Source organism: Seriola dumerili, unplaced genomic scaffold (assembly GCF_002260705.1).
Source record: "Seriola dumerili isolate Sdu_G_001 unplaced genomic scaffold, Sdu_1.0 BDQW01001206.1, whole genome shotgun sequence".
NCBI lineage: Eukaryota > Metazoa > Chordata > Actinopteri > Carangiformes > Carangidae > Seriola > Seriola dumerili.
In genome coordinates, this window is record NW_019175461.1 from 219 (window position 1) to 14,441 (window position 14,223).

Consider the following 14,223-nt stretch of genomic DNA (forward strand, 5'->3'; position numbering starts at 1 on the left):
TCTCTCTCTCTCTCTGTCCTGCTCCTCAGAGGATGAACCCTGATGATCCTGGTCTCCTAACTTTCCCTCCAGCGCCTCCTTCAGGTCAGACGGACATGTCCGGCTCTAGTTCCCACTCTTTGTCCCTCCGTCAGGACGATCAGGATCAGGTGGTGGACATACGTCCCAGCTGGACTCCAGGTAAACCAGACTCTACAGAGTCCAGACCTCAGACAGGGACGTTACAGGAAACTGAGACTTTGACATGAACTTTACCACAAACAGCCACTAACTGGTACTCGTTAGTAAGGGTTAACTAACGGCCATGAACACTCCACAACCACATCATCATCATCATCATCATCATCATCATCATCATCATCATCATCCGACATTTTATCAATAAACATCAGACCACATCAGCTGAGTCTCAGTGGAGACACAGAGCTGACCAACCCTGAAGTTAGCTTCACCCTAGTTCCCTCCACAAACAGCCAATCAGATTTCTCCGCTGTGTTTTGGATTATTCCAGAAAACACACAGTTTCTGATCCTGAGTTTTAGTTCAGCAGGATCTCTGATGTTTGAAGCCACCTTGGTCACATGACCCCAACACCAGGGTCACATGACCCCAACACCACGGTCACTTGATTTCACTTGAGGTTGTAAAGGTGGACTGGTGAGTTAATCAGGCTGTAAAGGTGGACTGGTGAGTAGATCTGTGTTTCATTTCAACATTCATTAGCAACTGAGACATAAAAGCTTAAAGAATCAGGACTGGATTATTTACTGACGTATTTTATGTCGTAGAATAAACCACCAAAGTCTAATCAGTTGGTCCTTGAGGCCAGGTGAACATTTCTACCAAATGTGAAAGGATTCCTTTGAGGATTTCTTGAGATATCACATTCATAAGGCTAAAACTGTGTTTTGTGAGGTCACACTGACCTTGACCTTTGACCCCCAACATCTAATCAGTTCATCCTTGAGTCCCAGTGAATGTTTGTGCCAAATGTGAAGAAATTCTGTCACGGCCTTACTGAGATATCGTGACCACGAGAGTGAGACGGACGGACAACCTGAAAACAAAATGGCCGCCACTCTGACTGTCGCTGGGCAGAGGAACAAAAACTAGAGACTTCAGGGAACAGGAAGTGACAAAAGGCAATTCATTCCAGGTTTTAAGACTTGACACGTGCTGTGTCTCTCCTGACTCGTAATGAACCTGCCAGTCCGCCTGATCTGTTTTAACCAACAAGTCCTTGAACGTCTCACAGTCAAAAACACAGTGTATTAGGATCAGCTGTAAATAAAGTTTGGCGTTTTCCAACCGCGTCCTGCAGGAGACCAGAGTCTGATGACGTCACATCTTTACCTGCCGCTGCGATGTGTTGGTTTATCTACATGAATGAATGAATGACGTCATTAAACTGAGGAGCCGCAGCAGCTGAGTCGGTCTGATAGAGCTTGATGATGGTGATGATGAAGAACGGTGAGAAAATAAAAACCTTGAATAANCTGCAGGAGACCAGAGTCTGATGACGTCACATCTTTACCTGCCGCTGCGATGTGTTGGTTTATCTACATGAATGAATGAATGAATGAATGACGTCATTAAACTGAGGAGCCGCAGCAGCTGAGTCGGTCTGATAGAGCTTGATGATGGTGATGATGAAGAACGGTGAGAAAATAAAAACCTTGAATAACAACGAGGAGGAGGAGGAGGAGGAGGAGGAGGAGAGGGAGCGTTTGATTTTGATTCCCGGGCAGCTGATGATTATTAAAGGGCTTTTAAAGGGGGATTAATAGCGGCGGGCCGCATGAATACTAATGAGGCCGCAGCGCAGCGCCTAATCACGTTAGCGGAACAATATTAGCGCGCCATTTGGGCTCATTCCCACCACCCCCGCCCCCCTCCTTTCACCTCCTCTCCATCCTCAGATCATCCACCGCGGGTCTCTCTGTCTGTCTCCCTCTCTCTCCTCTTTTCTCTCCTGTTGTCCTCTTGTCTTTACGCGTGCCAGTCACCTGTCGCCCCCCCCCGCCCCCCCTGACTTCCCGTCGTCTTCTCGGGACTAAAGTGGTTTCTTATTGGCTGTATAGAGCGCGTATAAAGGCGGAGAGGACACCGGGACACACTCACTGAGAGCTTTTTGTTGTAGAAAGCTCATTAAAGCGTGTCCTCCTTCAATAAAAACGCGGCTCTCCATTAATAAATTCCCGCTCGGCCCGCGTGCGTGGCGGCTGCAGCCAAACTCTCCTCCAAAGGAAAGAAAGAGAGAAAGAAAAGAGAAAATCCAGCGTTCATTGAGTCAATTCAATTGAAAAACATTCGCAAATCTGCCATTATTCCCGGATTTTCCCTCCTTTCTCTCTGCGCTGTGTCCCGGGACAAAAGCGCGCAGCCTCCGTGTTTGGCACGGAGCCGTTACGCACGGAGCACCGGGGAGCGCGGCGGGGGAGAGCCGCGGGTGAAGCCGCCCGAGGAGAGCGGAGAGCCGGCCCGAGGCTTCACCGAGCCGCCCGAAGCCCTTGAAGCCGAGAGAGGAGCGGAGGAAGGCGGCGGAAGAGTTTCTGAGCGGCGGGAAGATTCATGATGAAGAAATCTTTCTAAATAAAACATAAGCGTATTTTCTACTTACATTATTTATTTTACATAAACATTTATATTTCCCAATTCCAAATGAAATATCGGCGGCACATTTTAAAAAGAAAGATTTTAAATTCTGAATCTTCCTCCTTAAAATCAATGAAACATTCAGATTATACGTTAAATATTTCATATAAATTCATGTGACTGAGATATTAAGGGTGAATAAAGATTTTTCTGCAGCTGACAGATTCAGATAAATGTCTTTCTTTCTTTTTTATTTTCTCTCAGTTCAATTTCATTTTCAGTAAAAAAAAAAAATAATGAAACTTTAAAAAATAAACTTCAAACAGATTCACTCTTTTATATTTGAGTCTTTTCTTTTTTTTGTCTCAGGTGATTTTTTATTTTTTATCTCGTGAACATTTAAATAGAAACAAAGTCACATTTTCATTTTTGTTCAGTTTGAATCAAATTAAATTAAATCTGATGTTTCAACCGACAGAGAGACCAGTGTGTGTGTGTGTGTGTGTGTGTGTGTGTGTGTGTCGCGCTCACGAGTGTCGACAATAAATGTTTAAAAGCTCATAAATACAGATCAGAGTGAAAGAGAGAATAATAATCCTGTAGAGAGACGACAGGAGGGGGGGTGAAGAAAGCAGCTGTTGTCTTGGTAATCTGTCCTCCAATCTGTTTTCCTGCTCTGTCACTCACACTGCTGCCCCCCCCCCCCGACCCCTCNATTATTAATATTATTATCAATCATCATTATTAATATTATTATCAATCATCATTATTAATATTATTATCAATCATCATTATTAATATTATTATTAATCATCATTATTAATATTATTATCAATCATCATTATTCTTCACAGTTCCGGCTCCAGCAGGAGAACTGAGGAACATGAAGAACATGATGTGTGCAACACGTCGTTTTTACCCATAATCCACCACGGCTGGTTGGAGCTGAAACNCACACACACACACACACACACACACACACACACACATTCCGCTGCTGCTTCACTGAAACTGAAACTTGACTTTCAGCCTTTTTGTTTTTAAATATTGTGAAAAAGAAAAAGAAGTAAAAGATGGAGGCAGGTGAAAGTGAAGCGGCGCGAAGGATTTCTGTCCATGAGAGACAGAAACAGGTTATTAATATTATTATCAATCATCATTATTAATATTATTATCAATCATCATTATTAATATTATTATCAATCATCATTATTAATATTATTATTAATCATCATTATTAATATTATTATCAATCATCATTATTCTTCACAGTTCCGGCTCCAGCAGGAGAACTGAGGAACATGAAGAACATGATGTGTGCAACACGTCGTTTTTACCCATAATCCACCACGGCTGGTTGGAGCTGAAACATAAGACAGAGCTGCTGGAGAGACAGACTGAGACCAGGACAGACTGAGACCAGGACAGACTGAGACCAGGAGAGAGACTGAGACCAGGACAGACTGAGACCAGGAGAGAGACTGAGACCAGGAGACAGACTGAGACCAGGAGACAGACTGAGACCAGGAGAGACTAAGACCAGGACAGACTGAGACCAGGAGACAGACTGAGACCAGGACAGACTGAGACCAGGAGACAGACTGAGACCAGGAGACAGACTGAGACCAGGAGACAGACTGAGACCAGGACAGACTGAGACCAGGAGAGAGACTGAGACCAGGAGAGAGACTGAGACCAGGAGACAGACTGAGACCAGGAGAGACTGAGACCAGGAGACAGACTGAGACCAGGACAGACTGAGACCAGGAGACAGACTGAGACCAGGAGAGAGACTGAGACCAGGACAGACTGAGACCAGGAGAGACTGAGACCAGGAGAGAGACTGAGACCAGGAGAGACTGAGACCAGGAGAGAGAGTGAGACCAGGACAGACTGAGACCAGGAGAGAGACTGAGACCAGGAGAGAGACTGAGACCGGGAGAGAGAGTGAGACCAGGACAGACTGAGACCAGGAGAGACTGAGACCGGGAGAGAGACTGAGACCAGGAGAGAGACTGAGACCGGGAGAGAGACTGAAACCAGGAGAGAGACTGAGACCAGGAGAGACTGAGACCAGGACAGACTGAGACCAGGAGAGACTGAGACCAGGAGAGAGACTGAGACCAGGACAGACTGAGACCAGGAGAGACTGAGACCAGGAGAGAGACTGAGACCAGGAGAGGAGCCTGAGCAGCACAGAGATCAACATGGACTCACAGTGTCCACATACATTTGGACGTGTTGGACTCATTTTCTGGCGGCTCTTTGACCTGAGAAAACTACAAGAACCAAGTCAGCTGAGTCCGACCAATCAGAAACAAGAACCACATTCATACCTGGTGCAGAAACACACTGAAGCTCCACCTGAAGCTTTCAGATGGACTCTGTGATCCAGAACCACAACCTGAACCAGGATCAGGGTCAGGATCAGGGTCAGGATCAGGATCAGGATCAGGATCAGCATCCGGATCAGGATCAGGATCAGGATCAGGATCAGGATCAGGGTCAGGATCAGGATCAGGATCAGGGTCAGGATCAGGATCAGGGTCAGGATCAGGAGTGGTTACATGGTGCAGGCTGCAGGTTCACCAGAACTCCTCTGGTAGCAGTTTCAGGTTTCCCACTTTTCTCTGACAGTGAACGCATCATGTGTGTTTGACTGTTGCTCAGACAAAACAAAAACCATCAATCGATTATAAGAGAAAAACCCAGTCAGATGTATTGATGATGAGGATAACTTCCTGTCTGCTGATGACGTGGAGTGAGGCGGGGCCCCTGATCCGACCTGGAGGACCAGAGCCAGGACCAGGACCAGGTCTCTCACAGCTGATCTGAGGTCTGATCTGTTATTGTTGTTTTTCTCATTAAGTCCTAATTGAGTGTCTCTACGGTGTCACGAGCCGGAGCTGTAAACGGCGCCAACAGCGCGTGTAGGACACACACACACACATTCTCTCTCTCTCTCTCTCTCTCTCTCTCTCTTTATAGAAATGTTGGAGGAGGTGATAACATCTCATTACAGACAGGGTGTATATAGACCCTCTCTCTCTCTCTCTCTCTCTCTCTCTCTCACACACACACACACACACACACACACGCAGCAGCTCTTCATAACTTCTATTAACAAATAATATTTTGTCTGAAGCTTGTGACGCTTCATTTCTCTCCTTTAATTGACGGAGGAACCGGAAGAAGAAACGTTCACGAGCTCATTAAAAACTTTCATTTGAGTTTTGTTTGAAATTCAAATTAAAAAGTGGAGTTTTATTCTTGAGACTTTCCTGGATTTTTTTTTTAAGTTTTCTTCACCTGGAGGATTTTTCTCCTCCGGTCTCGTGACACCGACTCCCGCTGCAGCTCATCCGCGGCCCCCGGCTCCCCTCCGCCCCGCCATGGGCTCCGTGCTGCCCGGCTCCTCGCTGGCCCTGAAGCCGGGCTTCAAGCCGCAGCAGCCGCTCTCCCTGGCGGACATCATCACCTCGGACATCCTGCACAGCTTCCTGTACGGCCGCTGGAGGCACGTGCTGGGCGAGCAGCACCACCACCACCCGCACCAGCATCACCTGCAGCAGCACGAGGACCGCACCGCCCCGAGCGCGAGCCCCAAGACCGCGTTCACCGCCGAGGTTCTCGCGCAGTCCTTCTCCGGAGGTCAGTGACGACACTTAATGAACCAATTAGAGTTAATTAATGAACAGTCTGTTGTTATGAACCAGATTCAGGAGATAAATGTATAAATTCACTTTCAGCTCAGTCAGTTCATCATCAGTCAAATCACCTGAGGATCAATCAAATCTTATCGTATCGATATCTGATCGGTTATTGTTAACGTAAGACTGCAGCAGCTACTGACGCTGCAAAACAACTTTATACGACATTAAATTTCTTTTTTTTACACAACTTTAAACTTTTTCTTCACTTAAGCAAATCATTTTTATTTGTTCAGTTAATTTTGTTATTTGAGATTTTACACGTAGAAAATGTGACGATCTTATAAAATATGACGCAGAATCATATAAAGATGAAAATGACACTTTGATCATTAAGTGAAATTCTGACGCTGAACTAGTATTTTATCCTTTCCCGCCACAGTTTAACACATGATGTTAATTAAAGCTTAATAAAGTTTGTTTAATGGCGATAAAAAGAAAAAAAAGTAAAAAAAAAAAAAAAAGAAAGTAAAATTTTACGACATTTTACGGATGAAGAACGTGACCGGATAAAAAAAGATTCACAAAAAGACAGGCGCTGAATTACTGATTCTGTCATTTCTTAATTACATTCATTAATTAATGTCAGGTGCAGAATAAAACTGAATGTTGAATCTGGATAAAGAAAATTAAACAGATGTTCAAACTCCGTCAATATATTTTTAAAAAGGTGTAAAAAGGAGTCCAGAGCTGAGTGTAACCTTCCGCCTAATTAGAAACTGACTTTATTTTAATTATTGCTCATGAAATTATCAATCAGTTCAACCCCATCAATAACCGATCAAACACTTTGAACGCCGTTAAATAGGAGTGTGTGGAGTCAGGTTTAGTCCTTCCACCCGCGCGCCGCCGCAGAAATTCTACAAAACGCTCTTTAATTAACTAATCAATTAATTAACCCGCCAACTTTTGATCTCTAAATAATCCCTAAAATTATGTGAATGTGCTGCACGTGTTCATTAATAATTTCTACATTCGGTGCTTTTGAAGCTCAAATCTCACCCGGGAATAAAATAACGTTCCTCTGACACAAACTTGTTTTAATTTCTACTTCATTTTCACGTAAAATTCGTTTCCGTTTTCGGTAAAATTCGTTAGGAACAATTTAGGAAAAGCCGTAAGCGCGCGACTGCGGTGTCACGATCGTCACGTTTGATGGGTTTTTTTTGGGTTTATTTCCCTCTGCGGGAATTTAAATCCCTCTCCCTGCGCGCGCCGCCGCGTGAAGTGAATCCGCTGCTTCTCAAAGCGCCTCACATTTCTCCTCGTGGCATTTATGAGTTTTTTCTTTTCTTCTTTTCTAGTTTTAAATTGAGATAATCTTCCAGCACTTTTATCTCCATTTAAATCTCTTTTCTCCTTTATGTCACAAGCTGTTTCACGCTCCGGACGGAGCGTGAAACAGCTTGTGACATAAAGGAGGAGAAGGAATTACTCTTTTTCTCTTTACATTTTTATTTATTCTATTCTATTTATTTTGTTTGTTATTTTTTATAACGTCCTCCCTTCTTCCTATATCGCACACAAAATCACTTTTTGAATTTTCTCTCTTCCTAAATGCGTCATGAATGTAGATTTCTTCCTTCTGCGGCTCAGTGGACAGCAGGAGGTGGAGGAGGTGCAGGAGGTGCAGGAGGTGGGGGAGGTGGGGGAGGTGGGGTGTGGACATAATGCGGGTCCTGAAGGAGAAAAAAAAAACAGCGTTTAACCTCCTTCCTTCTCTTTGCCAAGCTTTTTCTTTTTCTTTTCTTTTTCAGCGCGGTTTCATGTTGCTTTCACCGATTATGGGAAAATGCACGAACATTATGTTCTGTTTGGATTCACCTACAAACTGTTGCTGCAGCAGTTTATGAAAAATCTTAATGGAGTTCATTATGGGAAAAACAATTAGTCACTTTGTCATATTCTGTTTTTCTGACGGATGAATAAACGTGTCTGACTTGTGTTTGTGTTCAGAGGTGCAGAAGTTGTCCAGCCTGGTTTTACCCAGTGAGGTGATAATCGCGCAGAGTTCAGTCCCAGGTAAACTCTCTCTCTCTGTGTCTGATGTGTATTCATGTGAAATGAGCTTCTTTTGTTTTTTATAGAACATCACATCGATGGCCAGATTGACAAAATGTCTTGCTAATAAGTGAATAACTTCAGTTTTCTGTTTTGTCTCAACCTCAAACATGAAACTCAAACATGATATTTTCCTCTCTTGCGACTGGTTGAGAAACAGACTGTAGATGCTGTGTTAGTATATATGGACCCATGCGCATTGATCCGCTTGACTCTATAGAAGACGAACGTGAGATAAAAGGATAATTGTATCGATGAGTGTAAAGTGATACGTGGCCTGGATCCAGCCGACGTTACGCAGCAGCTTCTCGTCAGTCTCAGTCTGAGATCTGAATGAAATGAAGGAAACAAAACTGATCAAATCTGCAGAAATCTCATTTATAACCTGCAGTCACACCGTCTCTGTATTCTTCTTTTATTTCAAAAATTCATTGGCGTAAGATGCAGGTGTGTGTAGTTTTAAATGTGAGGCTGCATGTTGGTTGCAGTAGCTCAGTGTTATTAATGAGTTGTTGTGTTGCTGTGTTTCAGGAGAGGGTCTGGGTATTTTCTCTAAAACGTGGATTAAAGCGGGAACAGAGATGGGGCCGTTCACTGGACGCCTCATCTCACCTGAACACATCGACCTGTACAAGAACAACAACCTCATGTGGGAGGTAAGTGATGTTCACATTTATTAACGCCACATTTATATTTATATTTCTCTCTGTGTGACATTCAGCAGGAGACATTTAACATTTTATTTATTTTATTTTATTTAACTGACTGCAACAAAAAACAAGCCGGTAACTTGTTATAACTACCTGTAACTAACTTACTGGTTAACTGAACGTTAGCCAGTTTGCTGACTCAAAGTTAACAAACTAACTCGCTGACTTACAGCGTGCTAACCATCCAACAAGCTAGCCAGCTAACTAACTGCTACCCAGCTAGCTTGCTTACTAAGAAAGCAACAAACCAATTTGCTGACTCATAGCTTGCATCTAATTAACTAAATAAACCAACCATCTAACTAGGCATTAAACTGATTGTTAACTGACCAGCCGCCTCACTAAATGACTAACTGCATGGCTAATGACCAGCTCTAGTTAGTTACTGCATTTAACAAGCCAGTTAGCTGTAACAAAATACCTAGCTATCTCTTTGCTAGCGCGCAAGCTAGCTAACTAGCTAACTAATTAACTTGATGAACAACTGTTTGGTAACTAAATAAGTAACTAGCTGATTATTGATTGGCTGTTAGCTGATTAGCCAAGTACCTGTAACACTCACTCACGTTTGTCCTCGTCCTCAGGTGTTCAACGAGGACGGGACAGTCAGGTATTTCATTGATGCGAGTCAGGAGGACCAGAGGAGCTGGATGACCTACATTAAATGTGCGAGGAACGAGCAGGAGCAGAACCTGGAGGTGGTCCAGATCGGCAGCAGCATCTTCTACAAGGCTGTGGAGGTCAGTGAACGCATCGCCTCTTCACTCCTACCTTAGTATAAATAAAAGCTGTTGTTTTTCAGAGACACGTCTAATAACACTAATAATAGCATTATAGTAATATATTATTATAGTAATAGTGTAACGCTGGTTACTCTTAGCGTTTAGTTCTTAATAAATCAATCTACAGTCGCGTAGAGCAACAACACAATTCTCTCAATAAACCTGAGGAAAAATAAGTTAATGTTCGACATAAATCTTAAGTAAGTAAAGTTAAGTTAAGCAAGTTACAATCCCACGTTCAGTACGTCTCTGCAGTGAAGGTAATGAAAGAACGGTGCCACTTCACAATAAGACGACCCTTATGAAGGATTCATGAATGTTTATAATGAGGTTATTAATTCAGTTGTTACACTTTATAAAGCAACAATAAACAAGTTATAACACAGTTTTCATACATTGATGCAGCTCACTATTTGGCAAGATCAAGTTAAGGCTCACTGCTCATTAGTCTGACGAATGAGTTTCTATTATTTATTACTGGTAAAAGGAGCCTTATTGTAAAGTGTAAAACACATGATTTATTAATGAGTTACTGTAAGATTGTCTTTGATCTTTTATCTTTATATAAATACTCGTAACTTATTAGTAGTAAGCACCGTAATAACATCTGTATAATGTTCCAATGCAGCAAAAGTAAAAGTGCTCATTATACAGAAACACTCTTCCAGAGGATTATTTTATATTATTAATAATATGTTGTATTAATGGATATTTTGATTTATGTACTTTACACACAGCTGGTTAGTTTAACAGTAAAGCTCTGCATCGTATTTTATAAGCTCCTCATTCAATAAAGTAATTAGTAATGAAAGGTAAATAATCCGAGTGGAACACAGAGATGACCTTAGAGGTTAGAGGTTGATCCAGATAGCTTTCTTTTTATCTAATAATGGAATATTAATGATGCACTGTTTGGTGTGTAGCTTGAATGACAATAAAGTTTATCCATCTGTCAGTATTTATAGAGCACTTCTTAAAACTCAGGTTACAAGCTGCAAATTAATTGAATACAGGATGTAGTCAACCTTTGGGCAACAAGAGGCATTCACTGAACCAGAATAAAAATAGGTGAAAAGCACCTCCAGTGATAAAAGATAAAAGAATCAAAGAGACAAGGGGAAGCGTCTGAAACGTTGGACTGATCCTCGTCTGGTGGTCGGAGGACGAGCAGCTGGAGGACCCGGTCTGTGTCGCCCTCTGCTGGCACAGAGAGGAACCGTCTCCCTCAGCTCCACTCCCAGACTACAAACCTTCAACATTTCAATTACAAAGAAATACAAATCACTTACAGATATCGATCTGTGGTTCTGATTGAAGAAAAACCAGTGAAACCAGTTAAAGGTGATGAACCTCCAGGTGTTTCTCCACAGACCATCCCTCCGGACCAGGAGCTGCTGGTCTGGTACGGAAACTCCCACAACACCTTCCTGGGGATCCCTGGAATTCCCGGAGGAGATGACGAACAGAGCAAGAAGAGCAAGAACGGTAAAGATGATTGATTATTGATTTGTGAATTTATCATTATTTCAGAATAAAAGCTTCCGTGCTTCATGGAGACAATAACTCCTTACTAAGACCTTACTGTTGTCGACAACGTTTGTATCTCCAAACAACGACATCGTCAAAGTGACATCCTGATAAAAATCTTATAGAAACTGATGGTCAGATGATATGATGATTAAGTGACAAAAGATGACATGAATTGACATTATTTGAGCATGAAAGTCTATTCTTGACTTGACGTGTCACAAAATCGACTCAACTCAATGTCCACTTACTACAAAATAAAACAAAAGAGAGTGAGAGGTCAAAGACCTTCTTTAAAGACAGCAGGGTGTTGCTTTCCCCCTCTATATAATCATGTCTCAAAGGATAAAGGCCAAAGAAACAGGATGAATAAAAACAAAATCCTGATTTCAAAATAAGAGCTGGTGATATTCTATATTTTTCTTATTATCATTGACTCGTCTCTTCACATTTTAAAAACTCCTCACAGATAAAAAGTTTCATTTAAAAAGTGTCAAACAGGAAACTGTAGTTTTCTAAACAAACAGGAGGATATAGAAAACAATGAAGCATTTGTTGGGGACTATTTTTAGCGGTGGATTAATCCACATCTGTGTTTCATTTTTACCTCCACATCTTTAAATCCATTTAGATTTTTATGCCAGTTTTTCATTTTAAAGAGACGTTTTCACTGTCAGTCCTGAAACATCTCTGCTCCTCCACCAGATGAGTTCCACACCTGTGAGGGCTCCTCCTCTTCCTCTTCCTCCTCCTCCTCTTCCTCGTCCTCTTCCTCCTCCTCCAGTCTGGGCCGCATGCGCTGCGTCATCTGCCACCGCGGCTTCAACTCCCGCAGCAACCTGCGCTCGCACATGCGCATCCACACCCTGGACAAGCCGTTCGTCTGCCGCTTCTGCAACCGCCGCTTCAGCCAGTCGTCCACACTGAGGAACCACGTGCGGCTGCACACCGGTGAGCGCCCGTACAAGTGCCACGTGTGCCAGTCGGCATACTCGCAGCTGGCCGGCCTGCGGGCCCACCAGAAGAGCGCCAGGCACCGGCCCACCGGAGACCCCGGGGCCCAGGGGGGAGGGGGCCTGGTGGTGGTGGGAGGAGGAGGAGGGGGAGGAGGAGTGCACTCGGCTCACTCACCTCCTCCTCACCCACCACAGCTGACTGCTGTGCCTCACCCGGCGTCTCTGGTCCATCATATACCCACCATGGTGCTGTGATGGGGAGAGGAGGGGCCGGCAGACACACACACACACACACACACACACACACACACACACACACACACACACATACACAGACACACACACACACACACACACACACACACACACACACACATACACACACACACACACACACACACACACACACACACACACACACACACACACACACACACACATTTTAACTTCAAAATAAGATCAAATACTGAGACAGGAACCTGCTGGACTGGTCGTTACTGGTTGTTACCCAGGTAGCCAGCTGATCAGAGTCAGCACGTCCAGCCTCTGATTGGCTGCTCACAGATGAAGTCAGCCTGTTAAATCCTGTATCTGGATTAAAGATGATGATGTCATCTCTCTGAGCCAAAACCAGAACAACTGAAAAGTGTCCACTGAGACGTGAAGTGTTAGACCAGCAGTCCTGAGTCGGACACTGACACACATCACACTGCACAAGCGTCCCTGATGTAGGATGTGGAACACGACCATCAGTCTGTTAAATCATCACATCATCTCCTTACATTCATAAACAATTCTTCACATCATTCATCCTCACAACGAGACTCACAACACGCCACAACTCAAACCCTCTGTCATACATACAGTCCTTCTATTTAATCATTTCATCTCTTTAATAACTGAGAGAAGGAAATGTTTCACAATCCAATCCACAAGTCACAAAAAGATGAAAATGACAATAGCTCCTGTATCTATTTCAGAACGTCATGGTGTCTGTGCTGCTCCTCGTGTAAACGATGTAATGACTTGAGTGAAACATGAAGGATGACGTCACATACTGTACCAGGCTCCTTCAGGCTGTAGTTAATGTCATCCTGGAGTTCGTTCAGCAGATGTTCCCAGATGTTTCACAGAGGTCAAAGGGATCAGATGGTTTTCGTTTCCCCCTCACTGGCGCTGGGTTCAGGTCACAGCTGGACGTGGAGTTTGGCAACCTGGGTAATAATTTACTGAGAGTCGACTTTGGACAGGTGACATTATCTCAACATAAAATCAGACAGATCAATAACACTAACTGCAGACCAACATGGGGGGGGGGTGCACACACACACACACACACACACACACACATATAAGTCAGACAGCAGACACACTCAGATACACACATACACACCCACACACTGACGCAGAGCCGTGGTTCACACAACAGTTGCATGATGGGACAGTGTTAGTGACTCCAGCTGTTCATGTCAGTATAAATCATGTATCTATGATGATGATGATGATGATGATGATGATAATGATGTAGTGCTTTGATTTGCATGCTAATGGTTCTCTGTTACAGGTTGTAATGTGTGTGTTGAAAACTAGGAGGCGCTACAGTCTGAGCACTGAGGCTCCTTCAGAGGAATCCACTGAGTTTCTGCTAGAAGATCCAGCTGCTCCGTGCTAACACAGCGCTAACCTGCTAGCACAGCGCTAACGTGCTAACAGAGCGCTGACGTGCTAACAGAGCGCTGATGTGCTAACAGAGCGCTGACGTGCTAACAGAGCGCTGACATGCTAACAGAGCGCTGATGTGCTAACAGCTGTTTCATATTGTTGACCAAAACACCTTAAGAGTTCCCTTAAAGTCTGAGTTAAGGTTTCCTTAAAATAAAGA

The 14,223-nt window shown here is 43.6% G+C and overlaps 1 protein-coding gene across 1 annotated transcript; it reads left to right on the forward strand.

Moving 5' to 3' along the window:
* Window positions 1-5,987: 5,987 nt before the first annotated feature.
* On the forward strand, window positions 5,988-12,596 carry LOC111238160 (PR domain zinc finger protein 12-like). Its single transcript, XM_022767570.1, has 6 exons — window positions 5,988-6,246; window positions 8,262-8,327; window positions 8,898-9,022; window positions 9,661-9,816; window positions 11,229-11,343; window positions 12,091-12,596. Exons 1-6 carry the CDS (start codon window positions 5,988-5,990, stop codon window positions 12,594-12,596), a joined length of 1,227 nt encoding a protein of 408 aa, XP_022623291.1.
* The last annotated feature ends 1,627 nt before the right edge of the window (window positions 12,597-14,223 follow it).